At 43.7% G+C, this 27739-nt stretch overlaps 2 protein-coding genes across 5 annotated transcripts in view; one reads left to right on the top strand and one right to left on the bottom strand.

The window, feature by feature from the left end:
* LOC118231615 (cadherin EGF LAG seven-pass G-type receptor 1-like) overlaps window positions 1-21284 on the bottom strand; it is an 82446-nt gene extending 61162 nt beyond the window's left edge. For all 3 annotated transcript variants that reach the window (XM_035425612.1, XM_035425613.1, XM_035425611.1), the window contains exon 1: window positions 17542-21284. In XM_035425612.1, the coding sequence (XP_035281503.1) occupies window positions 17542-21046 (3505 nt within the window). In that variant the 5' untranslated portion in view covers window positions 21047-21284. The remainder of the gene's footprint in view (window positions 1-17541) is intronic.
* A 2669-nt stretch (window positions 21285-23953) lies between these two features.
* pex26 (peroxisomal biogenesis factor 26) lies at window positions 23954-27729 on the top strand. 2 transcript variants are annotated; one of them, XR_004766290.1, is made up of 6 exons: window positions 23954-24377; window positions 24625-24771; window positions 24966-25294; window positions 26219-26374; window positions 26815-27018; window positions 27619-27729. XR_004766290.1 is itself a non-coding variant. In XM_035427418.1 (5 exons), the coding sequence occupies exons 1-5, from the start codon at window positions 24160-24162 to the stop codon at window positions 26916-26918; spliced, it is 954 nt and encodes a 317-aa protein (XP_035283309.1). In that variant the 5' UTR covers window positions 23954-24159; the 3' UTR covers window positions 26919-27488. The 2 variants fall into 2 exon arrangements, 1 of the variants encoding a protein (XP_035283309.1); XM_035427418.1 differs by lacking the exon at window positions 27619-27729 and having other exon boundaries at window positions 26815-27488.
* The last annotated feature ends 10 nt before the right edge of the window (window positions 27730-27739 follow it).

A 27739-nucleotide genomic window follows, 5' to 3' on the forward strand; every position in this document is an offset into this window, starting at 1 on the left:
TTTGATTTCGGGCAACCAGGTGAGCCAGGCCTGCGGTCGCCTGTGGAGCCGGGTCACCTGAGCGGAGCCACAACCCCTAATTTCACTAGGGCTGCGAGTCTTGTTATTACAGGAGCTCTTTTGGGAAGGCCGCTGACCTCACGCTAACAAGCAGGAAATCCTCCAACGAGTGGCCATCCTTCACAAAGCTGACACACCACCCTACCATCCATGATACTTTTACACTGATTATGATACAACAATCTCTAAGGGTGACTTTCAATAGTATCAAATCAAGTCCAAGCGAACCTCAAAATGCTGCCATTTATATTCTCCCTCATGGAGCTCCATGCCATAACAAAACTGAAGACAATGCAGGTTTTAGCTTTGCCTCTCTTGTTTACTGAGGTAAATATATTATGGCAGTTATGCGGTAAAGAAGCAACTGCTGCAGTGTACAGCCTGAAAAGTCTACAGAACACGGTCATTCGCTTCTCAGACAAACGAGGTGACCATTCCCGCACTTATTCACCCGGGGTGACCAGAAGGTAGATCATCCAAAAGCGGGGTTCGGGGTCTGAGCGCCCAGTGGAATGCCTCTTATCTCCTGGTCTCTCTGAGTGATAGAAGGCCCGATTAGACGAGGGAAGAGTTAAGTCGTGCAATTCTTGTTTGTCACCTCATTCATCACTCACAGAGCGCACTGCACAGCACCCTGGGGGAAGAACGAGGGGGCGAGGGAGGGAGCGAGCAGAGTCATTAAAGCCTGCATATTCCTGACTTTTGCATTCCCGCTGACTTCAAAGCGACTCTGAGTGAGCAGGAATCATTCGGGGCCAATCAGCTGTAAAGCTTTACTTCACGATACAACACCTGACAATTATGTCCAATGACTGAACAGTTTTGAAAAAAATCTAGTTTCCCACAAAAAGTCAGCACTTGAGCAATAAAAACTCTTGTGCTTCTTAATGAGTGACTGAAATTAGGCACCACACTAAGGCACTTGTCAAATGTAAAGGGATGAACAATCCAACGTTTGATTGTATCCAAATTTGTGCTACACAACTCAAAACTCGGGCTTGTGCCCGATTTATACTATCACAAGTGTACTGAACCCAGTCACTTTAGGGTTCTTGCTCATGGTTATGGTAACAATGTCCTACCAAGGATTTGAACATACAACCGCCTCATTGCTATGCTCTGTTCCATAACCGCTGTGTCACACTGCTCTCCAGTCGCCAGCTTTACGCTAATCAGCCGTACACTGGCCACATTCCACCTTTGGTCTCATTAATAACACGACACAGTCAGGGACTGGCTAGGACGTCTCCACAGGAAAAGCCATAAAAGGCAGTAAATGTTCCGTCATTGAGGTTCATTAATGGAAGTTTCTGGTCGTAAAAGCGTCCACGCTGCGTTGTAAACTGCCGCCAAACAGGGCCCGACAATGAAAAACACATCGCAGGCGTCGGGAATGCGCCTTCCTGCACTAGCCAGTCCCCACCGCGCGGGACCTCCTGTGGGACGGAGAAGAGAGGGGAAACGAGGAGCACCTGGCTGGCCTTGCGCACCCTCTCCCGTTGAATCTGTTCCCTCGCCCTCCGAAGCCCCGCCGCAGACGTCTCTGCTCCGATGCAGCCGGAGCGGTAAAGCATGCGGCCGGACGCCGCGAGGCGGATTCCTCGTACCGCGGTATCCGAGCTCACGGCTTCCCATGCAAAGCCACCCCCCCCCCTCCCCCCCATGAGAGAAGGGGCAAACAGATGGAGCAGAGGGACAGAGCCAAAAGAAGTTCAATTGACACATCAATGATTCAAAGCAGAGGGCCTCCAGGTGTAGCTAGAACTGTTCCAAGGCTTTCAGGTGAAAGGGAAACAGACCCTGCCAGCACAGAGTAGTGAGGACACAGGTGAAGATGATGTGTCAATGCTTTTAGGTGTGCAGTGAGGGCCACGTGAGGCCGTGTGGGGTGGCCACAGGCAGGTTAGACAGGAGGGCTACGCTGTCGTACTCTCGCCAAGGGCATCGCGCACAGACTACAGCAAGAAAAGATAACTTCTATCACCCTCCAGGGACAACATCTCATACACAAAATACAGGTGAACTACGCCGACTAAAAAAAGGTCATGAAGTGTAATTATTCAGAGAAAGTGCAATTACACAATCACAAAGGTCATTTGTTCAAGCTCAACTCTGTGACAGCAAGCTTTAACTCTGGAATTGCAGCAATGCCCCTCCATCTGAAGGCTGCTTCTCTGACACCTCACCACCGAGGCTCAGGTAGTCTGCTGTCAGCAACACTCGCACCTCACACTAGACAGAAACCAGTCCAGTGGCCTGAATGTCACATAGTTAATGGATTCTCAAGCAAACAAAAGGCCACATCTAAAACTTGACTCTGAATGGGTGTCTTGCAAGCGTGTGCTATTGTCCTGCATGCTGTGAGGTTTAAGTAAAGGAATTTAGGGTCTTACAGCTTTGTAGGCAGGGAGTGGGGGTGTTGCCCTCACTGCATGCGTATTTTAAATCACTGTGAAAATACCTCCACACAACCCCATCCACCCCCCACCCCATGCCTGGCTATCTTTTTCAAATTTACACAAGTCCTACTGTTCCCCTGGCAACCCATTTTTTCAACTGAAAAGAACCAATCACTTGGGGCCTGGTAACTAAGCTCTCTGTTTATCAGTAACCAGGGGTAACAAAGGCTGCAACCCAACACTCATGAAGGGTGAGGCAGAGAGAGAGAGAGATAGAGAGAGTGAAAGAGGTGGAAAGAGAGAGAGAGAGAGACCCAAGCACTGCCGAATCAACTGCCGTTCATGAATCCCTCTGTAACTTGCACAGTGTGCATCTGGAGGGAAAGTCCATGACTCCTATCCTGTGTGGTCACAGCTCAGTGGACAGTGTTTTTGACTCCTGCCCCTCAGTGCTCCGCAGGACAGGGATACAACACCCCTGCATTCATCCATCCCCCTCGCTCCCCCTCTTTCACAGGCGCGGACCGCTGAGCCGTGTCTGAGCTTGGCCCAGCGGTCCCGACACAGGGAAAAGAGCCGGCTTTCAGAAGACCCCCCCCCCCCCATCAGCCCTCCCTCCCTTCTTCTCTCCCTCGCTCCCTCCTTCATCCTGAGTTTCTTCCACACTCTGCTCTGCCAAACAATCAGCCCAGCAGAACGGCTTTGTCTGACAGTGACAGAAATCCGCACAGGGACAATGCGTCCTCACTCCTCGGTTTAAAGGGTTCCCGGGACTCAGCCCCTTCTACAAAAGGGTCCAGCGTTGCAGCCTACCTCCCTGCCCAAAGCCCATTCCGCTGCATTGGGTCGCCATGGCGATAGGCCATGAATGCCCATGCTTCTTCACCCCCCCCCCACCCCCACCCACTCCATCCTCCAAGCTTCAGTCTGCCACTGTGCACAGCCTAGCCACGAGTCACCATCTCTGCGTCGGTCAAACAGTCCCCCTCCAATCAGGAGACATAACCCAGGTTACCAGGTTACCTGCCTGGCACAGGATCAGACGTCTCACAAAGCAGGCCGGGCCCTTCTCGGAGTGGAGGCTCCAAAAGACCCCTGTGCCATGGCGAAGGTCTGAAGGGGGGATGAACAGTGATACGCTGGGGGGTATGGAGGGGGGAGTAGGGCAGGGTGAGGGGAGAGTCTGAAGTTATTTTCAACAGCAGAGGAAGAGGGACAGCAACACATGTTGCTGAGTGAAAGAGAAGAACAGAAAGCTCTCCAGTTACACAATCACAAAGGTATTCCTATGCAACGCATGCCCCCCACAGCATTGTCATCATTGTAATAATACAGCATTTATAATCAGAGCCCATTATTCAACACTGCAGTCCCACTGTGATGAAGCATACACACGCTAGCCCACTAACATTACAAAATCTCTACACTGACATGGCCGCAGCACCCAATCAAGCCTATATTTATGGCTGGAAAAGTATTTTCAATAACAATGACTGTGCTCACAGCCAAGGACAATCATCTGGCACGGAAAGGAGGTGTTGAAAAAGAAAACAAGGCGCTGGTTTGTTTCTGTCTGAATACAACAAGCTTCAAAGTTGTGACAGACCCATACAGGAAGTGCCAGGGTCCAGCGGTATAGCATTTCATCTTCCTATGAACCAGGCCCTCTGCAAACAGCACACCTTTCAGTGCAAACACCACCGCAAGTGTGGGGTTATTAATCCTGGGAGGGGCGGAAGGAGTGAGAGGGTGAAAGACTAAGATGGCACATTTGAACTCTGAACTGTAATTATATAGCAATCATTTGCAAATTTGATTCAATTGAAAAGAAGCTGTTTGGAATTGATTTAGCAAATTGCAGTCCGGGGTTCCAAAACTCCTTGTCTAAACAAAGTGTAACCACAGAGTAAAGGCCCAGTCCTCCTCAGTCCTGGACCTGGAGTAGAGAAGCAGCATCAGGAAACAGGAGTAGTCATTATCGATGATTGGAAGCATCTGTAGGCTCCTGCAGCGAAACACAACCCTGAAGGATCCCTGCCCTGCTTGTGGCCGTCCCTGGAAGCCACGCACCCGTTACCATGGTGAGGAGAGATGGCATCACACCACTAAGCAGCATGGCTGATGTGGGCGGGATCCGAAAGGTGATGACAGACCTCGGAGGGACGCTGGAAGTGAGTTTTGTAAAAAGCCCCAAGTGTGTACCTGTGGTTTGCTATGACATTCCTGACAGTCGATGGCTGAGTGTTATTTGAAAAGGCACAAATAAGAATTACTACAAGCAGCAAATTGCGTGCTACGTCAACGCACACACATCAAGCTGGAGAAAACAAAAGCCACTTTCACAAACTAAGGTAGTTATTACTGTCAAGCTATATGATATGAGGAGACAATTAAAAACTCTCTCTCCCTGACCCACCAAGGTCAGTCATCACCCCTTCCACACCATGTGTACCAGCTACGCTTCACTTGACTCTGATGTCATCCCTCTTCACCGGCCCGTTAGCTGACCCAGGCCCCCTGGGGCTGGCCCACAGTCCAGGGCAGGCAGAAGCAGAAAGGGGGTGCGGGCACAGCGTTGGAGCAGAGAGCAGTCTCACGTGGGGGGTGGAGGAGACGGGGCGTGGCCTTGCATTAGGGGAGTGGTGATGGACAGGGGGGAGGGTGTAATGGATGTGGCACAGAAGCTGGGAGTGGTGACAGACCGGCAGTGAGGTTAACTGGCGCGAGGCTGGAGCCAGGCGTGTGATGGATATGTAAAGGGGCGGGGGAGTGTGGTGGAGTTTCGAGGATTCCTGGCCCGCTCCCCACAGGTCACGGGCAGCTGTTGCACTGGGAGCCCCAGTATGGAAACTGCAGAGAGAGAAGATCATTCCTGACATGACTGGGGCCGCCTGCAGTACACTACTCAGCCACTGAGAGGGACCAGGCTACCGACAGGGGTCTAGGGGCAGGGTCACAGAGCCGTAGAATGGGCCGAGGAGGGGCGTGGAATTTGCGGGAGTAGAGATGTCGAAGCAGGAATGTACAAAACGCAGGGTTAGATGGGTGTCAATCACAGCAGGCAAAGATGAGAGGAAAGGGAGGAGGGGGGCATAGCAGAGCGAGGGCTGGGGCAGGGGCCTAGCAGGGCTGAAGTTGGGATCATAGCAGGGCTGAGGGTGGCGGCATGGGGCACCCGGAGCATAAGGAGGCAGGGGGGCTAGGGCTGAAAAGACTGAAAGCTGAAAGACAATAAAACTGATAAGAGCGACTCAGGGTCCATCCAGCTGCTCCCCCAGAGCACTCCACAGCTAGCTGTGCTGCTAAATTACTCCCTGTGGACCAAACCAATTTAACATGGTTCAGAGGGGAGTACAGGTGAGCACTTCGGCTCAAGTCAGCATGTGTTTTTGTCATTTCAACAACAATGGTGAGAAAAGATAGAAAATGCTGAAGAGCGTACTTGACTTGTTTCATACGGTGAAATTACAGTATAGATTTATCCAAAGGATTCACAAGGGGAATAGCTCACAGAAACAGGGGGTTCTGAATGTTCCCCTCCCACCCATTTCAGATACAGAACCCCATTTTTACATGACTGCTAAAAGATGTTGCATGGAGCCGAAGAGTGAATTCTCATTCTCCTTTTTAACTTTCCCACCACCTCTTTATCTTCAGAGGTAGACTGTGATCTTAAAAAATTACAAATAATTATTAAATGCACATTGGGATTTTCTCATGTTATGGACACAAAATATTTCCCTTGAATTTGCCATGATTGCACCTCATTTCCAACCAATGTCATCACCTACACATGATATCTGCAAAGTATTAAAGGAAAAAACTGAGAAACAAATCTGCATGTCCTCGACTTGCCGCACACAATGGAAACTTCAAGAAGCCCAAGCTAATCCACAGAAGGAGAAGTCCATTGTTCCAGGGTATCACTTCATAGATTCCTCTTCAGGCCCTGCTTGTATCCACTGTCCTATACACCACATGCCCCCACCCCCCCGCCCCATTAACATTTCGAGATTTCAAACACACAACAACACCCTCAAACAGTGTGAACTGAAGCCCACACAACAACAAAGGGCCCTGTGCATTAGCATGCGACAGGACGCATTCCATGTGGGGAACACCAGCCTCCCATTATGTCTCCATTGTCACCGCATTTACATACTGGCAGTACAGAAGTCCCTGAGACCATTTACATGGCCTTTAAGAATGTAATGTAGACGGAGACAGAAATTGCACTTAAAGAAATGGCTATGGGGAAAACAATAGATCCTAAGGACTGGAAGAGTTTTCTCACTCATAATTATATTATATATACACATTTAAACATGGGGAAGCCAGGCACTTAAGTTATCTATGGAATTGCTTTACAATTTCCATGGCTCTTACAAATGCCATACTGATGGAGAAGGAGGAATAGGTCTTTCTCTCACACAGTGAGGACTTGGATCTTATTTTTTAAAGTACTTTACATGACATTTTATTTGGCAGACACTTTTATCCAAGGCAACATACAATCAGTGCATACCAAAGGTCACTGGAACAAAAACAAACACAGGTCAGATAAAGTACAATTTTCATAAAGTAGCAGCTATCCATAGCCATGAAGATCAACTTCAAGTACTAGTACTAACGCACATTCCACAAACGATACTTGGGTTCCAAGGGGTTTAAGAAGTATGGAATCAAATTCTATTCTAGTGAACTGTCTCTTCTATATTGGTCTCCGCTGTCAATCGTTGGAATTTTCTGGCATGTCACTTATGCACTGTCCTTCACATTCTGCATGAAGACCCTGGAGGGTTTGTAGTTTCTTAAGCCGCTTACACAGTGTGAGCGAGTTTAAACGGAAAGGTGAGCCGCACTGTAACGTTTGCTCAATTTGAGCGAGACAAAGTGTTCCTCTGGTTTGCGTGATGTCACAGCAGGGGGGCCCCAGTGCTGCAGGAGGAATGCAAGGGTGACCCAGCCTGCAGTCAGTGGGCCAGCTCTTCACAAGTCTGTCCCTTGCACACAATTGCCTAGCATTCTCAGCTTCTAATCTTCCATCTCTGGGCCACAGTCCAAACTTCTTTAAGTGGTTACACAAATTTGAGCACTTCCAAACAACAAATCTGCCATGCATGTGATAATTTGATTATGATACCCACAAATTTCACAGCACAAATATTTCATATAGGTTCTCAGGGAGGGAATGTGGGTTGAACAAGAAGAGCTGATGGGTTTCTCACCAAGCAGTGAGCAGTGTCACAGATTCCCATCCAAGCTGGGATATCATGTAGCAGGGGGAGATTAACAGTGAGAGCAGACTTTGGGAAATGGATATTGACTAGTGTAACTAAAAAAATAATTTAGAGGGAAATCACTTACAGGTGTGGAATGCCAGTTAGAGCATGCTACATTTGCATGTGCAAATATTACTTTGCCAAGAGGATAGTGATGTAACTTTGCAGAGAAAAGACACAAGACATTCTTTTGACCGAAACCACCAATTTTGGAGTTGTCAATGGTGAAAGCATGGAGTTATGCTTTCCCCATTGACTTGTAAGGGTTAATAACAGATGCGGGTTGAAGAACGCTCGATTCTAACATCGGGTTGAGAGTAACGCGGCCTGTATGTAATGGAACTGAGGTGTTTGGGAGGTGTTTGATCCCTCAGCTGTCCATGCCAGTCCAGGTCTGATCAATTTTCTGAGTTGACGGGGGGGTCAAAAGGTGTTTTGTGCACACCCTTCTATTTGAAAAAAGAATCAAACTTAGAGCCTGAATATGCTGTAAGACAATGAAGTAGTGTAAAGACTGAAACTAACTCCCCTCTCACAGACAACAAAAACCTTAGCACTGTCTAATTTTTTCTTCTGAATACAGAACTACTATAGAGAACTATGATGGAATGCCAACAATGGAAATGTACAATTACTGAGTACCTAAAGTCTGAATGTAGAATTAGTGAGTGAGTACCTAAAGTCTGAATGTAGAATTAGTGAGTGAGTACCTATTGTCTGAAACGTAAACACACTTGAGGAATGAGCACCTAGTCTGACTGTACAACCCTTTGACTTGAGCTGACTGAGATGCTGGACTGCGGAGCTGTTCTGTGAGAGAGTACGATCCCTTGGCTTGCTGCCTTTGGCATGTCGCAGTCTATTCTCCCAGGGGCTAAGATAAATGCTATCTGTGGCTCTCTGTATCGCTCCACCTCTCCCCCCTACTCTGACTAATGAGAGAGCAACAGACAGCAGGAGACAGACACTGGGCATTTTCCTCACTGTCTCTTCACACCTCATACATTACAGTGCTCCAAATCCCAAGACCAGCATATCTAAAGGGAAAATAGATAAAACACTGTGCCACTGTGACAGCTGCACGTATATCATTATGAATCAGTCAGAACTGATTCCTCGGGTGAATTTCAATGTTATTAAGTTTTGTATAAGAAGTGAGTGTTCTCTCCAGAAGCAAGTTGAAATGGTTGGTTATACAAAGACTTGAATGTGATGTGTGTGTGTGTGTGTGTAGGTGAAACTATTCATTTATCATTATGACAGGGTTGCAGTTGACAATTTGACAATGGCGCAAGAGTCCCCATTGTCTTCAGTATTATGGAAAAATTGCAATTATACAGATATCAATATGGCTTGAAGGAGTTTAACACACGATTTCATTCTACTGCTGTTGATAAAATCAATAATTCACCCTGCTAACATAACATCATTGCTACAGGACCTTTGGAAATGATTCACATGGTTTAGGGGAATAGTGTGACTTATGCCCAGGGTGTGCTTAACTAGATCACACTATGCCACTGTTTTCAGAGGTATGACCACAGTAACAGAAACATAAGGACCGAGAGTCAGAAATGTAACGCATGACTGATCTGTTGACTTTGAGCTTTCACATTGAGAGGCACGAGATTGTGACAATCTCATCTGATCCCCGATGCAAGAAACTGTCTCTTGCACAACAGCAGAAAGAAAACCTAGAGATAGATCCCAATATCTATCTATCTATATATATATATATATTTTTTTTTTTCTTCATTCATTTTTTTCCCAAGTGGTTAGCAATCGCTTGCATTCAATGAAACTCAATAGATACTGAATGGTGCATTTACACTGCTGTTAATGAAGAAGCTCAAATGCTCCTTATGCTGCTCTCTTTTTTTGGCCATTATAGGTATTTACCCACGGCTGAACAAGTTTTTAAACTCAGGAATGAAAGGACAGCAGAAAGCTCTGCCTATCCACCACTAATTGGAATGGCAACCTGCTGAATTTCTGAAGCCAACTGCAGTTGGGTTAGATGCGTAGCAGCTCCTGTGTTTGGATGTTTTGCATGCCTCTGAAAGGCATATTGCTAACTTCACAAAGGCGCCCATTAATCCACTGTCCACAGCAGAATCTCCTACAAAAAAGGCTGCTTGCTATAATAAGATTAGATCACTTTTGGTTCTGAAACCTCCGCTGCCTCCAGCAACAGCGCACAGCAAGACAAAAACAACCGTAGCCTCATCCCGGTTTCACATTCCCTTTCGCATGCATTTCTTTGGCACTAATAAAGTTAACCGAGAGGCTGGGTCACACACTGACTCATACAAAGCTCCCCTGAAACACCGGGAAGGGATGCAATTAGGGAAGAAAGGTCGATCACAGAGACAGTCTCATTATCAAACACTCCACACACCTGTGTCACATTCAGCTTCTTATCAACTTCCACATGCCCTGATAAGCAAGCTAGTTAGTAAACAGGTAGTGTAGAACCCATCTCCGAGACGACCAAGCAGCGCTCTCTCAAAGACTGCAATAACCAGACAATCTTGTAACGTGCCGCAGCAGAGAAGATTTACTACCTGAGCTTTTATCTCAGAATGGATTGAAAAATGTGGCCCAGGGTGGAATTTCATGGAAACTTAAACTCGTAGTGGCACAGCCAATTTTTTAAAGAAAAGGACGAATCGTTATTGTTACCATACACATATCATCATTGTTTGAGATGATAATGCATTGCTGATGACAAAGATATTCCTTTACCAGCATTTCACCACCTCTAGCCTAAAGAACTTTCACCATGATCAAGGAACCAGAGACATCTTTCAACTTCAAAAGTTGTAATTGTGATACTGTTCTCCAGGGTGGAAGACTTCTCGGCCCTTCAATGCCCAGGCTGTAACGGCCTTTAATGTTTTTCTGCCTTAACATTCCTGACCCACCAAACGCGACCATCGAACACATGTAATGTCACACTTTTTCCCCGTTGGCAGTATTAGCTGGCTTTTCATTCCATGATGTTCAGACAAAGGCCCTTTTGTTTGTGTTTGTGGTGTGTGTGTGTGTGTGTGTGTGTGTGTGTGAGAGAGAGAGAGAGAGAGAAAGTAACAGAGGAGGGGGGAGAGAGCACTGTGTGTCATGTTACACGACAACAGGTTCTCTGAACCTGTCCAACAAATCACCTTCCTGCGGAGCGATTATCCGGATGTCATCATGAGAGACAACCTCCCTCCTCCTCTTTACTTGGATACAGAAGAGAAGGTCCCCTCAGGCCCCGCCCCTCTGGGGCAATGTCCAATCATACTGATTCTCCACTGACTCATGTCCTTGGAATGATGCCTTTCTCTTCTTTTACAATCTGACACAAGTATTTGCAGCAAAACCCTGAAGTCCTGCATCAACCGACAGAGGGAAGGTGGTGTGACGGTGTTGGAAAGTGTGTCTCTTGTCTCACTCTTGTCCCCACTCCCTTTTCTCACCTGGAAGCGGCAGGGACTATCAAAGGAGAATCGATTGTGTGGACATTCCCACTTTCACCTCGTGTGCACAATCCCTATTACAAGGACCAAAACAAGGAGTTTAATGCAAACAGCTCTGTCTAATCCCTGACCAGTGGTCACAGATTCGCAGTGGGGCTTGCATATACCTTGGGAACATGCAGAGAAAAAGGTGGAACAGCAGTTAAATATCAGCTTTCATGCAGCATCCTTCCACAGACAAATTCATATGCTTCAAATGTGTTCTGGACAGAAAGAATGTTCTGGATCTAATATAATATTTAGACAAACAATTAAGCTGATTTAATCTTCCAAAGCCATTCTGGAGTCACTTTAACATTTCCAGAGTCTGTGGAGGATACCCATGCTTCAGTGCTCAATCTTGCCAGATGCAGGACAGCATGGTCATCCCAGACAGGATAGGTTTTTAACGGTTTCATCAGTTAGCATCAAATTCTAACACACAGTTGGCATGGTTCCTTTTAACAGATTCCACTAGCCTCATCTATGATATAGACATTTGGTGAGATTATTATACATTTGCCAATATTATTTTATATAATAAAATAAAACTACACAACATTTTATTCATTTTGGACAAGTCATTGAAAACACAGTTATAAAAGAGACAGTTAACAGGTAATCCATGAGCAACAAACTACCTAGTTTAAACCATTAATAATTAACATTTAATAGAGGATAGGAATTTAGTATTCAATTTGTCATGTAGTTACATATATTTTTGTCCATACGTTGAAAGTAAATAAGAATGTATATTAATTGTGTGATTCCAACTTTCCAACAGGTTCATTTTTATTTATTTATTTATATATTTAAAATCCGTGACAGTCCTACAAATAAGTAACACAATGGTTCGGACAGTGTAGCCTGACCTGAATAATGTCAGTAAAATATACAGCTGTATAGATGCACTGCATGTAAAATAATGCAAGTTATGTAAGTCGCTCTGGATAAGATGCCTAAAATGTAAAATATGAAGAAAACGTGCATTTATGAGCACTTATGAGTTCTAACATTAAAACCAGGGCTTTAAGAAAATGCAATCAAGTTATAGAAATGTCCTCCAAAGGAAACATTTCATTCCAATTGTGAGGGGTAGTGGAATCCTAAAATTAAACTATTCCAGCAATGCTGGGATTTCTCAGACACCCCGAAGCAAAGCCACAGACTCCCGTGCATTTCCCTCCCTCTGGCGCTCCGGGTAAACCACCTCCACCCGCTCCCGACTCCCCGCTCCTTTTCAAACCTCTCTGCAAGATTAAACACGATTCGGATTCCTTTCCCACTCATTGAGCACGGAGAGAGGGAGCACTCTGCCTGTTGTTTTAGGTTAATTGATGCTAAGGTTCTTTCACCGAGCGCCTGTTGAGCTCAGGGGAACTGCAAGTGGCAGTCCAGGAAGCTTTCACGCTGTTTGACAACACGGACTTGGCTTCTCAGCCAGAACGCCAGTGCCAGATTAAAAACATTGCAAATGATTTTGTGCAAAATAAATTTCCTCCACGATGCTTTATATCATTGTGTTTCAGCGTTTCATCATGGTTTATCTTTAAGAATACCTCAGATAAAGACCATGTTACAAAGTTTAAGCTATAAAATCACAATGACAACACATTTATAATGCTGCCTACTCCCACAGAACGCTGTCTTTAAAAAATGTTACTTTCATGAAGAGCTACATATGAATATTTTCTAAAATAAAAACTACATAACACTGATAAAAAGCCTTCGTAGTGGATGTTACCTCCATCCTATTTCAGGGCCCCAAACAAATAATTTTCTGCATTTATAATCATTTTTAATTACTTACTTTTTAATCTATGACCCATTCACATGCATTTAGACAAAATGGGGGAATTTTTTCACACCCGTGGATCAATAGCACCAAACAGAACATCCACTGCGGACAACCCATGATTCCACAGTTCAAAAGTTAATCGATGGCTCACGGGGAAAGATGGATGCCCCACACCTCAACTAAAAGATGTTCTGTTTTGACAACTGCAACACAAAGCCAGAGGCGCATACTGCTCCAACTTACCCTACTAGAGTATAAGATTGCATGCTCTAGGGCAGGAGCAAGCAAGCACACACACACACACACACAGAGGGAAGAATGCATCCAGACACAGCAAACACGTACAAAGGTACTCAAACATACCTATTTTACACCATTTACTGTGGTGTAAAACCTTTCATTGGTATCATGCAAAAAGTACCAAAATGGTGCGACCAAAAAAAGGAACGTTATACGGACTTCCCTTCACAACCCTGTCATCAGTCAAGCAGACACAACCGGTCTGTGCAGCAGCTGGCACATGGCTGTCGGTGCCCACTTCACGGGCAGTGCCCCTCTCACAGGGCCTGGATCGCGTGTCACGGCAGTGAACCTGATCTCCTGTCTCAGCGACAGGGCAAAAAATATGCCGTCCTTATTCCCCCCCTCTCTCCAGTGTCCTTCCCAAACGATACTCACAAAAAAACAAAGGATGCGTTCACCACCTGCCCCTACAGTCTACAATGGAAAGCCAACCACTCTCCCATCATCACATGCCAGCATCAACCCTGGGCTTGAGGCCGGTGGACACACTGTGAAAAATTTCACTGGAGGAGGATTCCTGTTTGGATACTGACATTCACAGGCTGGTATGAAAATGTGATACTTTTATATGCATTCTTCAGAACAAATGTTAAAAAAATTGATAAATATAGTCTATAACTCGAGTAATTCTGTTTGTTCACAAAGCAACTGGTGTTTATGTTGCATGGGTGTGATAATGCAAGCACCATAAAGAAAAAAATTTCAGAAAACTAGAATTTTTGGAGGGAAAAGTCACCTACAGTCATGCTATGATTACTATTCCAAGCACATTCAAATTAAATGGCAACTTTAATTAGAGCACATAAGGTGTAAAATGGTGATGAATATGAGGTGAGAATCTTCAAAATTCTCCATAGATTTTCATATGGGAACACAATCAACACCTTCTCCATATGCTTACTCTATGCATTATGGATGCAGGAAACACAGGCACAGACACACATACACACACATTATGTGCAGACACATTAACCCAGTTGAATAACCATCTATAGATCATAGGAATAATAATATGCTTTATTTGCATGGTAAGAGACGGTTATATAGGTTTTGATTTTTTATAGCTCCATATTTTAAACTGGACAAAGTAATAAACAGTAAATCCACAGTGTTTTAAATATGGTAAAGGGACAGTTTATTTACTTTTATATAAGCAACAAACAAAAATACAACTCACATCTCTCAAGCATACAGTGAAAATAAACTGAACGCTTCAAGAGCTTCCTAAAGCCAGCTGTCGCAGCTCAGATCAGCAGTATAAAAAGTCAATCAATAATTAGGGTCGCAAAGCAGAGGCATGTGCCATGGTAATTTCCCTATTAGAATTAGGACAGATAAGGCTCTGAATTGGTCTCCACAGGACTGGTGCCTGGACCTTTTAATGCCCATAATCTGACACTCAGAACAGGGGAGCCATGGAGAAAACAGTTATGCTGGTAAGTTTGCTGGTTCAAATCCTGACATGGACAGGTAATGCCGTTATCAAGTGGTATAAAAAGGCCAAAACCCTTTGCCTTCTGATTCCCACATTCTTAGTAGTAAAGGCATATGTAATAATTACACTACATTACACAGGACATAAGCGTGAAAGTGTCCTCTGGATTCATACGAGTTAAATTCTGGGGAACAAGTGAGAAATATTATAAATGCCTGGAACTGTCACAGGTCAAACTGGCTCTGCATGAGAGACCGACTTTATCCCCAAAGGGGAACAGCATGTGTACATGTAACAGCATGCTCTGAGCTTCAACTGGCAACGCAAGGAAATAAACCAGAAATGATCATTTGGCATGAATCCACACTTTCTGCAAAGTGATCTGTCATTAGTGCATCATTTAGATATACAAGACTGGGGCAAAGTTTATGACAGGAATATGAATGCCCTTTCAGTAGATTGGGCGACATCAGTTAACTTGTTTCAACTTTTCTTTATTTACTTTTGCCTTGGGCCAAGCAGAGGGCTTATCACATGTATTGAACAGCAACAGAGGGTGGGAATGTCTTTAGGTGCTCAAGCAGAAATAAGAAGGGTAGGGACCTTATTTCAGGAAAAGCTGGTTAAATCTTTACAAACCCTGATAAGAGGGATTATATTACTACAATAATGCATTCGCGCACACACAGTCCTCTCCATTTTTCTGTAAATCTGACAGGCTCGTCTTATCGCCCAAACAGCCATCCACTTTATCCACAGGAAATCGGAGGCTTCATCCCTTTCAAGGAAGTTACACAAGTAATTTCAGTCCCTTTAATGAGAAACTCACCCATTCTTCTGCAGTCAAATTCACATTAAGGCCATTTTAGATTCTCTGTCAGGTGACACAGACAACATGCAAGGAATCTGAACAAATAAAATGAACAATAAATTTAAAATCAGCCAAACGAAATAAGGAAATATTGCATTTCACATCAATATACTGCTTGTCTTTAACAGTACAATTCTCTGAAATGAGTGCCGTTTGTACAAGGCATCTTATTGAGTTCTTCTCAGTAGGGCAATGCCAGATGATAAAAGTAGCAGTAACCTTTTTAAAAGGTTGCGATTTTGAGACCAATTAGCAAAAAGGGGTTTATCTGCTACTGTTCTTTTCACTCTAGGTCCATATGCGTCCTCCAGGGAATTTATTTGCCGCCCCAGAACCTGGGGTGAAAGGTCATGTAATCAACACTAATGGTTCCCTAACATTTGACACGAGGTTATTCCTGAATCAGGGAAGGGAGGTGGGGGAGTTTGGTGCACTGCTCTGAAGAAGAGCTTGTTTCCCAGAGGATCACAGGGAGTAGTCACTGTCGTCATGGAGAACACAATGTCACTGTTGTCATTGATGAGTACCATTGGGGACCACATTAATACTGGTAATAATAGCTGAGCCTACCAGGGGCTATCACTGACCACTAGTATGCCACTCTCAGGCAGGTCAGCTGAGCTTGTCAAAGAAGACAAAGAGGACTATTCCATAAAGCTGATTTATGATGAGAGGCATTGTGAGAGAGGCTTGGAGAGGTCACAGTGTCACAGAGCGGGATGTTCTGAGGAATACAAATGTAAGACAATATTACAGCAACAGCAGGAGTAGCGCTCGGGGGTCCGCGACCCCAAGAATACGTCACCAATCGGAGGAATGATGTAAAATAATCGCTAGGACACCACAAGGCAACATTCTGTCGAGGCACCAAGATGCCCCGTGCATACTTCTAGGAAAATATGAAGCCCTGTCTCCGTTTACAGATCCTCCCTTTGGTGTCCATTGTGCTTCACCGCCAAATCAGATTTGAAGTCATTTTCAGGGACCGTAGGTGACAGTGATGTATTTGCTGCTAACCAATGATTAACTTGTTAAGCATTTATAAATCAGTACAGGAAAGGACATTTACCTTTAACACAAATTCCTGCAGTATTACAGCATACCATATACTGAGAATAACATACACTCAGGATAAAGCCACATTTCAACAGATATGCAGCCTGTATTGCAAATTATCCAGCTGTGGGATAATTAAGACAAATCAGTTACATTGTTTAGTGCTCACACTATTAAATTCAACATAATGACTTAATTCACCCCAATATAATTAACTGCAAATATGGCGACACAACATACAACCACAAGCATAATTATTGCTTATCATTTCAAAATCAGGCAGATGCAGTCTGAGACAATGATCAAAGAATCTCTGAACTAACCACACTATAAGAAAAAGGAAGTGAGAGAATGCACCATAAATATTCAACTGTAGATTTAAATGCATGTGTGTATTTAAAAACATATTCAAATCACAAAGACTAGTGTGCAGCCCTGAAGTAAAAGATGGCCAAATGAAAATTTCCCTCCCCTCTCAATAAGCAATCTATAACTTCAGAAATGCATATTATGAGTACATATTATCAACATCAAAAAAGCAAGATTGATATAGATTTGCAGCCACTGCACAATTATAGCAAAATGTCATGTCATCAAAAAATGCATAAAAACAGGAGAACCTGAAAATCTGTATACACACCTGAAGCATTTTACCCAGCACACACATAAAGCACAAACATTTTCTCAAGAGCATGCGTCTTCCACATTTCAAATATAGACAATACATCAACATATTGCAACATTCATTAAACAGTATGGCATGCAAAGCCTTCATCTACAAACTGCTTTCAATTACATAACATTTCTTTGAATGTGCAGAGAGGGGGAGAGACTTACCAGTGACTGAAACACGCATTATAGCCTCCAGGGCCCGGTTGTTGTCCAGGTCTCGGCTCAGACGCAGTTCTCCTGTGTCCGGGTCCAGGATCAGCAGGTGCAGGTCGTTACCCTCCACGAAGCTGTAGTGGAGCTTATCCGAAACGTCCGGGTCGTGGGCTGGCACCTTCCCAATTACTCCAGACGGAAAGCTGTTGGCCTTGTTAGTGACGTAGTTGTTGAAGATGATCTCAAAGTTCTGCAGCACCGGAGCGTTGTCGTTGACATCCACCAGCTGGATGTGAACGGTGGCCCGGCTGACCAGGGGCGCGGAGGTCGCCTGGACCACAATCACATATTCCGTTTTGGACTCGTAGTCCAAGTCCGTGAGGGCAGTCAGGTCCCCGTTGAAAATATCAAGCTGGAAGACCTCCGGGATATTTCCCTCCACAATCTGGTACATTATCTGGGCGTTGGTTCCCTCGTCCGGGTCCGTAGCAGTGATCCGTGCCACCACGGAACCCACGGGACTGTTCTCCTCCACGAATATGTACAGCTCGTCCTTCTCAAACACAGGCGCGTTGTCGTTAATGTCCAACACGGTCACCTGGATGTCCACTCCGGCCTTCAGTGGAGGAACGCCCCTGTCCACCGCAAAGGCTCTCAGGTTGTACACGGGCACGTTCTCTCTGTCCAGCTTCCTGGCCGTCCTGATGATTCCAGAGTAGGGCTCAATAGAAAAGTCGCCGTCCCCATCATCCCCGCCTTGAAAGGTATAGCTCACTCTCCCATTGGACCCCGAGTCCCTGTCAGAAGCAGAGATCTGCAATACACTAGTCATGGCGGCTACGTCTTCGAACACGCTGCCCTGGTACATGTCTCGCAGGAACTGGGGCGCATTGTCATTGGCGTCCAGGACGATGATTTCTACATAGGTGGTGTCGGACTTTTGGGGAATGCCATTGTCACGAGCGATGATGGCCAGCGTGTAGGAGGCCTGGTCCTCGTAGTCGATCTCCATCTGAGTGGTGATGGCTCCCGAATCTGGGTCAATCTTGAACTGGGGAACGTTGTCCTCCATGACATAAGTGATGCGGGCATTCTCACCCGTGTCCTCGTCCGTCGCACTGATCACCACAACTGTGGAGCCCACGGGCTTGTCTTCGTTGATCACCACCTGGTAGTTGGCGCTCTGGAACACGGGCCGGTGCGTGTTGGCATCAGTGATGTTGATGAAGACCTGGGCGGTGTCGTAGCGTGTGCCATCAGACGCGGTCACTGTCAGCACATACTGGCGCTCCTGCTTGTAGTCCAGTGGCAGTGCCAGGGTAATGAGACCGCCACCGCTCTGGCTGGTTATGGCAAAGCGATTCCTTGTGTTGCCGCTGGAGATCTGATACGTCACCACACTGTTCACGTCACGGTCGATGGCTGTGACTGTCAGCACACTGGACCCTACCAGGGCGTCCTCGTTGATCTTTAGCTGGTACACCTTCTCTGTGAAAGTGGGGACATTATCATTCACATCCAGCACTGTGATGCTGACGCTGGCCGAGGATGACATCACGGGAATCCCATTATCCCTTGCCTCCACGCCGAAGGTGTAATATTCAGTGGTCTCCCTGTCCAGCTCAAGAGCAACAGTTATCCAGCCAGTGCTGTTGTTGATTGTGAATGGAAAGTCATGCGGCGTGCCTGTGAGCCTGTATTCCAGACGAGCGTTTTCCCCAGAGTCTGCGTCAATAGCCTGGATGTGGATCACGGAGTAACCCACAGCCACGCTCTCCAGAACGGAGGCTTGGAAAGGTGTGCTGACGAACATGGGGGCGTTGTCATTCACGTCCACCACCTGGACCACGACCATGCCCGTTCCATTAATCAGGGGGGGCCTGCCCCCATCCTGTGCCTTTATCCGCAAATTGTACTCCCTGATCAGCTCGTAATCCAGGGAGTTGATGACGTCAATGACGCCTGTGGGGGAGTGGATGTAGAACTGACCCTTCACATTTCCACTGATGATGCTGTAGTGGACTTTGGCATTGTTTCCTTCGTCTTTGTCGGTGGCCTCCACCTGGGCTACTTTTGTGTTTATGGCTATGTTCTCCGGCACCTGGACAACATACCTTTTCTCACTGAATTGGGGGTAGTTGTCATTCTCATCTTCCACAATGATGTGCACTGTTGCCGTTGCACTGCGCGGTCCTGGATCCTTGCCCTGATCGTTAGCCTCCACTATCAGCTCATATTTGGCCTGAGTTTCCCTGTCTGGGCGAACCTTGATCTTAACCAGTCCATTCCTGGGATCGATTTCAAAACCAGGATTGGCCTCAGAATTTACAATCTTATAGATCATATTGGCATTAGAGGGGGCATCCCCGTCTGTAGCCCTTATCGTCATCACTTCGAACCCCACCTCCACATTCTCCCGAATGTTCACCCGGTATTCAGTCTGTTCAAACACCGGCCCGTGGTCATTTGTATCGCTGACAGTGACTGTAAGGTATGTTGTGGCTGACCTAGGGGGAGTACCGTTGTCCGTAGCCGTCACTTTAAAGACGTGCGTGTCCTTGACCTCCCTGTCTAATGGCTGCATTGTTGTGATGCTACCGGTCTGTGAGTTGATCTGAAAATAATCATTTGACCTACTATCAAAAATAGCGGCCATGGCGTACTCAATCCTGCCAGCTTCTCCATCATCCGCATCAATCGCTTTGAGCGTAATGACACGAGTTCCTGCCGGCTCGTTCTCCGGGACCGACACCTGATAAGTGGGCAGCTGAAACTGGGGAGCAGTATTCACGTTTCTCCTTTTTCGTTTGTTCCACGGATTCAAAAAACCATTGCCTGCTGCTGTCACAAACCGCAAATTCACACGCACGAAGATGCGGTCGCTCTCCTCTCCGTGCAATGTGCATAGTAAACCCGCCTCACTCGGCTTCCCTGGCTGCAAGCAACCATGCCCGCTCAATGTTACGTTGTCGTTGTTAAAAACTACTTTAAAGTCCGTTTCAGTGCATGACCATCTGGAAAACTTTAAATTCCGAGTGAATACTGGTAAATGTTCCTTTATATTCAAAAGCAAATTACCTGGCGAAAAGCAGGACGCTGCCTTCACTCTGGAAATAAAATGAATGTAGACATCGGGCTTACCTGGTGAATTCTTTCTCTTGTATTTAATGAAACAATCCTGCCCATGAACATACGTGTTAAAATGTGTCAAGATAAAGTTTTCAGATGTCAAAGATCTTATTTTAAAATAAAGCGGCGCAGGATTCCTGTGTATGCGCGCACAGTCCACTTTTCGGGAAAGGACGAGCACTCCGTTTCTGCCGTCTATTTCTAAAAAGTTTTGAATGTATTTGGGAGTTAAAGTCCTATCGATTTTATAGATCCAAGAGGGTCCCAGTGATAAATTCGCCAAAACGGCCCCCGGGTGCAATGTCTCCGAAATGTGAAGATCGAAACATCCCAACAAGGGAACATATAAAAGCACACCAACCCAGATCCAGTTCATTGGAAGTTCCATAGTGTAAAACTCCTTAGATCCACACAACTTCACCAAAACACCTGGAAAAATCCATTAACTCGCCTTGTCCCCACGCATCGCCTTTCAGGTACATTCCATTTAACGTTTTTAATGTTATAAAAAGTACTTTTGTTTTATGTCCGCGGAGCAGAGTCTCATTATTTCCACGTTAAGTTTAAAATGACTACAAAATGGCTCCGTCGCTCCCCTCCTCTGAGACTGATTAGCATAAACCTGCTGCGTTTGCCCCACGGGAAACTTTCGCAGGGGGCTCTTTCTTATGGATATTTGCGAAGCTCTACTGGTGAATTTAGAATTGTGCAAGACCTCGCTCGTTCTCTTATTGGTCTTTGGTGGTAGTTTGTTAACATGCATTCTCTTTTAAATTCACTTTCTTCCTATGATAGTAAGATATCATTGCAGAGGTGTTGTGTCACTGAAACGTGCTCTAATGCGTTTCTGTGGAGTCCAGAATACTGTTGTTTTTTGTGCCAAAGACCCTCGTTAGAGATTATCAGCAAATTTGATGCTGGTGCTGAAAATGACTTATTTTTTATTGCACAGTATACCGTGATTAATTATAAGTCATTTAGACAAGAATAGTTGCCAAACTCAGCTACATTAAAAATAATATATAGGCTATGTCAAAAGATCAGTAAAATTGTTATAGGGATTGCAGTGTGTGTGTGTTCAATGAAGATTTTTAAGATTATAATTTTGAGAAGTACATAATAAAGTAAAATATATGTTTTAATAAACCTAGCAGTATGAATGAATTTGAGACGACGGTCGCATTTTCCTAATATTCGGGAAATAGTTATCATAGTAAAACAAGCCTACACTTGTCTGTGTAAGAGCGACACCTAGCGAATAGAGCACGAGTGGGCCTATTAGTGCCAAGGCGCCACTAAACAATTTCTCATGAATTATTCAATCATGTAACTTGTTTAAATTTTAACATCGTTGTAAAATAATAAAAGATGCAACCATTCAGCTCATCTGTTTTTTTCTGTACATAAAGATTTACATTAAAACGTACACTGATTACAGTGATTAATGTAAACAGATGTCACACTGATTTTGAACAAATCCGCAGATTATAGTATGTACATTATAATGCTTTTTGAAAAGCAAACATTGCCTGTGTTTGTTGTACAGGGAGTGTTTCTTTTTCTAATTAATTAAATGTTTAGCTGGGACAGGAAAAAACTGTTTCCTTTTTGTTGCATAACTATCGAATGTGATCTTGAGAACTCTGCCAGCATCTAGTTTTAATGCAAATTTATAACAACTGAGGTCTGACAGGACATTAAACTGTATAATTCACTTTTATGGTCTGTTTACTTATTAACATCTCGGAAACTGTTAGCCTGGGTCAAATGTGCCCAGGATATTATTTTGATTTTATAGCAATATAGAAATAAAACTATGTGAAAATACTCAATGTATATTATCTTTATCTTAATTCCAAATAATATAAACAACATAAATGGTTAATGATTGCCATTTACCTCTGCTAGATCACATTTAACAATAAAAGAGTCATTTATTTTTTGTGAAAATCTGATTTATATATAAAAAATCTACTATAATGAAGGCATGGGGCATATATCATTCATATATTTGACAAAATTATATCAAACAAAGTTTTCATGCAGTTGAGTATTGGTATTTATTGTTTGACAGTCTCAACTATTTTTTCATATTTATCATATTATAGTCGAAGAAGCCATAAAGAATATTCAGATGATGAACAACAAATAGAAAAGCAAAAAAGAATCTTATTTACACTGGTTTAGTTATGAAATATATCTCTTAAAAGTGTCATTCATCCTAAAAGTTTAAAATCTAACTAATGGGTCCAACCAAACACAAGTGTTAATTGCTTGTCATTCAGATTAATTTTACAGTCACAATTCAAGCTTGATTTCAGAATAACTTCTTGCAAAGAAAGGATACTGTGGTTTTCTTGGTAATTTCAAAGGAACACCAGTTTGTCCTATGGCACTAACTCTGATTTTATTTTTTTATTTATTTATTTATTTATTTATTTATTTATTTGTTTGTTTGTTTGTTTGTTTGTCTGTTTGTTTTCCACTGGAATCTCATGGTGACACTATTAGACCATGTGTAATGTAAATGGTCATTCAAAATACATGTCCTACTCCTCTGTCTGCGTTCTCGTTTGTGTTAGTGTTAAACAGTTTAACCTTCAGGGTCCAAGTTGAACTATGCGGTTGTTCCCTGCACTTGGACCGGTACTTCTCTCTAGGGTTTTCGTCATACTTGTTCCTGGTTATGGTTATACACTTTGTTGTACGTCGCTCTGGATACGAGCGTCTGCCAAATGCCTGTAATGTAATGTAATGTAATGTAATGCATCAGTTCCATGACAAGTGACAATGGAAACAAATGTTTCGCATAAACTCTGAAACATCTTCCAACAGTCCATTGATTTTTTACAACCACATACTTAATCTTTGGGAAAGCTATGAAATTATACATTTTGATTTCTTTTTCCTATTTTCACATAGGTGCACACAAGTATTTAATCCATTTAAGGCCTTGTTTTGGTTTGAAAACTGTTCCCGTATAAGTAGAATACGTTTCTAATGCTTTAAAGCCTTAATATACCTTCCATATTCTTTTTTCTCATACTATCATGAAAAACACACCTATTTACCCTGACGATACTTTCCTATTATGTTCAGCTGAATCAAGCCCAACATAGGCTACCACATTTTTGCTCTTCTTTACAATGAGAAGTTTAATCCACAATAATAAAAAAATATTTTAACAAGTATTTTAATAGCATTTTACATAGCCCTGGGTTTACTGACCATATGTCAGCCAATAATGTGGGGGCGCTGTAACTAATCCAACCAGATTCTAGTGTACTTTGATATGTGTTATTGATACTGTAGCACTTCCGTGTTTACAAAAAGTGATAGCGAACGTGTGTTTTTGTATGGCTATATCGTGCTGGCTGACGAGCTTGGTCTGTATGGCCGTTGAATTTTGAATACGAATTGCATGCAAACGCATTGTGCAATGTCTGAGCGCAGATACAGCTCATAACTACGCACATAGATCATTAGCATTTATGCTACGAGATGAGGAGCAGTTCATCCACATCCTTGGCGCCTGTGCGCAGTTTGGGCTCCGTTCGTCTAAATAGTCCTTCGTTTTGTTCAAGTTCGGCACAAACAATTGTGTTATTAGATGCTGCTGCCGAACAGTTAATGGTACGTAGAGATTTCCGTGCGGCTGTCGAGACGTGCGAGAGAGGTTTGGACGGCCTTGGCAACCTCGGTGAACAAGGAGAAAACAGGTATCCACAGCCTACTGTTATGATAATAGATGGTTACATTCTCATGCATCGGTGTGTTAACACTCCCTGTCTTTGATCAGTCTGTTCTATAAAAGGCATATGCAAGTGGCTAGAGGTAGCTCTGAAGAAATTCTGGAGAAACAGAGTACGCCGCTTAAATAAGAGAATTAGAGTTAATATTCTGGTCAGTGTCATCAGAAGCCTCATAACATTTACTGATTTGAGGTTAGCTGTGTTTATACTGCAGTTTCAGGTATGGAGAGCTGAAAGCAGCTCTGTGCGTGGTTGGGATCCAAGCATTGGCCGAGCTCAACCAGTGGAGCGGCGTACTCACATGGGTACTTCGGCAATATGGTAGGCCTGAGAAGATACCAGCCAAAATTGTACAGATGTGGTAAGTGTACAGAGACCGTTTGGCCTTAAAATTCCTGTTGACTTTAAACTGAAACTGAATTGTGTCTGTCAAAGGTACATTATCATGTTGAAGTGACGTATGCACTGCATTTTAAGCATGGCGTTATCATAAAGTCTTTTCATATAACAATAATACTTTAGAAGTAATCATTCTTTTATTATTTGCATTTCCAGCATACTCCTATATGCCAAAGTGGGTGAACCAGCTGCAATGGAGGAGGTGGGCTGTGATTGGCTGAAGTGCCATGCCAACAGGAGCACACCGGCCTTTGGGACTGTTGCAGAGCTGTACCTCATACACATACTTTTGCCCCTGGGTCGACTGGTAGAAGCACGTGAGCTGGTGCTGGGAGAGGTGGGAGGTACTGCATTTACTGAGGACCAGAGGCAAACAGCACTGGAAATTGTGGAGAGTCAGGAGGGTCAGGGCCAGGGAAGGCTGAGTCTCTGTTCCCATCCCCCTGCCAGTCCAATCCAGGGCACTGAGCTCAGCACTAACGCAGGTGGGCCTCACTCTTTGCGTTTCAGTCAAAACAGCATTTGACTCTGAGTAGCTGTGTCTGTGTTCAATAAACACTTGTCCTTAAAGGGTAAGCACCACATAACAGCATCCCCCGAAGACATAAGACCAGTTACTTTTATTCTAGAGGCTTTTCAATAAGTTAAGCTGAAATTACTGTTAGTATGGCTACAAATTTGAAAAAATTTGTCACTGCTGACGGAAACACTCAGTCACACGAAAAACTATTTCTGTGATGTGTGACTTAATATGAGGAAGACCGAAATGGACAGAAATTAAATATTTGATTCTTAATCAAAGTGCATTATCAGTGGCTTGGATGACTCTGACGAGTCTGTAGAAGACATAGTGGTAGGAGTTGGAGAATTTTTCCCAAAGCCAACAACCAGAGCACTTTTTGGGAAATTCACTTTTTAGCTATCTTCATAAGAGAAGACAGCTAAGAGAACATTACTCTAATCCACCTCTAGCTAGCGAATTAGTCTAGCATGATGTCCATTTAACTAGTTTTCCATTAGCGTTATCGCAGTAACTTTGTTATACGCATCAAGTTGTAGCGATGTAGGCTAGTTCTTTAATGGAAAAAGGGCTAGCTATAGCTAATCTGACAGTCTCACGTCCTCACACTATCACATCACAAGATATGATGTTTTTATTAATGTTGTGAATCATAAAATAGGACTACTTCTATTGGCTGGTGTATTTAAAAATAATATCTGCTGCTGACCCTTCAATTATGACTGAAATTCAAGTGTTTTGTTTCTTTAATATTTTTTTTAAATATATAGTTTAGCAAGTTGACTAATTGCCAGAATGAATACAGCTGAATTAATAAACTGGGAACTCTTGCACTTGCAGTGTGGCCTGTTTGTGTGGCTCAGTCCAGCTTTTCTGTATTTATGTGTAGGTGTCGCAGGTGCTGCTAGTCGGAGGCTGGAAGTCTTGTTGAGGCTGGTGTACAGAGGGCTTTCAGTGGCTAAGAAAGGCTTGTGGTCGTTACTTTTCCAGAGGGCCTTGCTGGCTGCCTTCCTACTCTATCTGATTCTAGTCCGACTGGACCCAGGTAATGACCAGAAGATATTCCAGCAGCAAACCATATGGGAACAAGCTGCTGACTGTGAATTAACAGACTAAAAAAGTGAATCTGTGTCATGTGTGTTTGTCAAGATCTTTTGTGCCGAAATTGTGACAATACTACAAAAATATAACAATTTAAAAATAGTTATTTATTTGAAATATGTAATATAATACTAAGTGTTAGTGTGAAATCAAGAACTGAACATTTTTACTATAATAATGTTTGAAGGACTGTAAGTAACCCAATTTATATTAATTGTTTGTCTGGGTCTGACAAGTTACAACCCCTGATCAAACCATCATTTTGCTAGAATTCTGACTGTAGTGTAGTTAAATCATTTCTAATTGGTCAGTAAGTATTGTAAATTACATTTGTCTGGGTCAGGTGATGTATTTTTATCCTTTTGGGTGTGATTTCTCTCACAGCTCTGCCTCCATCCTTCCCCTGGATCTCACGCTTGCTGCGAATTCTCCGACAGATGTGGGATACTATGTTTGCCCCATACTACCAAGCTAGCTCCATGAGCTAAACCAAAGTCTTCTGCATTGAAGAAAAACTGCATGTGTGAAAACGTCTTTGCATACATCTGGTGGATCAAGACTACTTTTGTCTACATGCCTATGGAAGATGTAGGATTACAAGTCTGTTTTTTTTTTGTACTCAGATTCTGAAGCCTGAAAAAAAAAGCCTTTTTAAAAATCTAGTGGCTAGATTAGCAATGTCTCTTCAATTAATTTATAAGCAAGAACATAGCAGACATGGACAGAATAACTCAAAGTCTCAAATTTGAGATGCCGTGATCCCATATTAAAATATTTTGTGCAATAAAACTGTCCCCTCTGTTTTACCTGTTTGACGCGTAAAGAAAGCACGTGTAGGCGATATTCATATTTAATTATATTCCTGTCGGTTGCGCTTAAGATTTATTTACTTGCATTCTCATTGCAAAATGATAACAGTAAAGTAATATTTTCGTTCCATCATGACGGTAACCTAAGTGTAGACGGGATTAAAACGCACCAGTACATTACTGTATATTCGCTGAGAATCGTTGGAGTGTAAAATGTTGCTGTGTGAGCAATAAAATGAGTAACCACAATAAGTATATTTGAGTAATTTTGTTTAGGATATAATCTCTTGCGTGGCAGATGCATAAGTGAAGTTTCGTTTCATCTGTTTCATCTATTAATCGAAAGTGAAAGTTATCTTCGTGCGTTTCTGTGTTGCAGCGGTCTATTGCTAGGCAATTGTATCAGAGCTTAGAACGAAAAGGTGGCCGTATCTAAGTTTCCGTAGAACACTTTACTGACAGAAGGAATAAACAGGAATTTTATTCACAGGTAAGTTAAG

The sequence above is a fragment of the Anguilla anguilla genome, chromosome 7 (genome assembly GCF_013347855.1).
Source record: "Anguilla anguilla isolate fAngAng1 chromosome 7, fAngAng1.pri, whole genome shotgun sequence".
In the NCBI taxonomy this organism is placed as follows: Eukaryota; Metazoa; Chordata; class Actinopteri; order Anguilliformes; family Anguillidae; genus Anguilla; species Anguilla anguilla.

Bases quoted from the DNA above. Each gene is read 5' to 3' on its own strand.
- pex26 (XM_035427418.1), top strand. From the start codon at position 24,160: ATGAGGAGCAGTTCATCCACATCCTTGGCGCCTGTGCGCAGTTTGGGC. The intron at 24,772-24,965 runs GTAAGTGTACAG...TTGCATTTCCAG, and splicing joins GCCAAAATTGTACAGATGTG to CATACTCCTATATGCCAAAG. The intron at 25,295-26,218 runs GTGGGCCTCACT...ATTTATGTGTAG, and splicing joins TGAGCTCAGCACTAACGCAG to GTGTCGCAGGTGCTGCTAGT.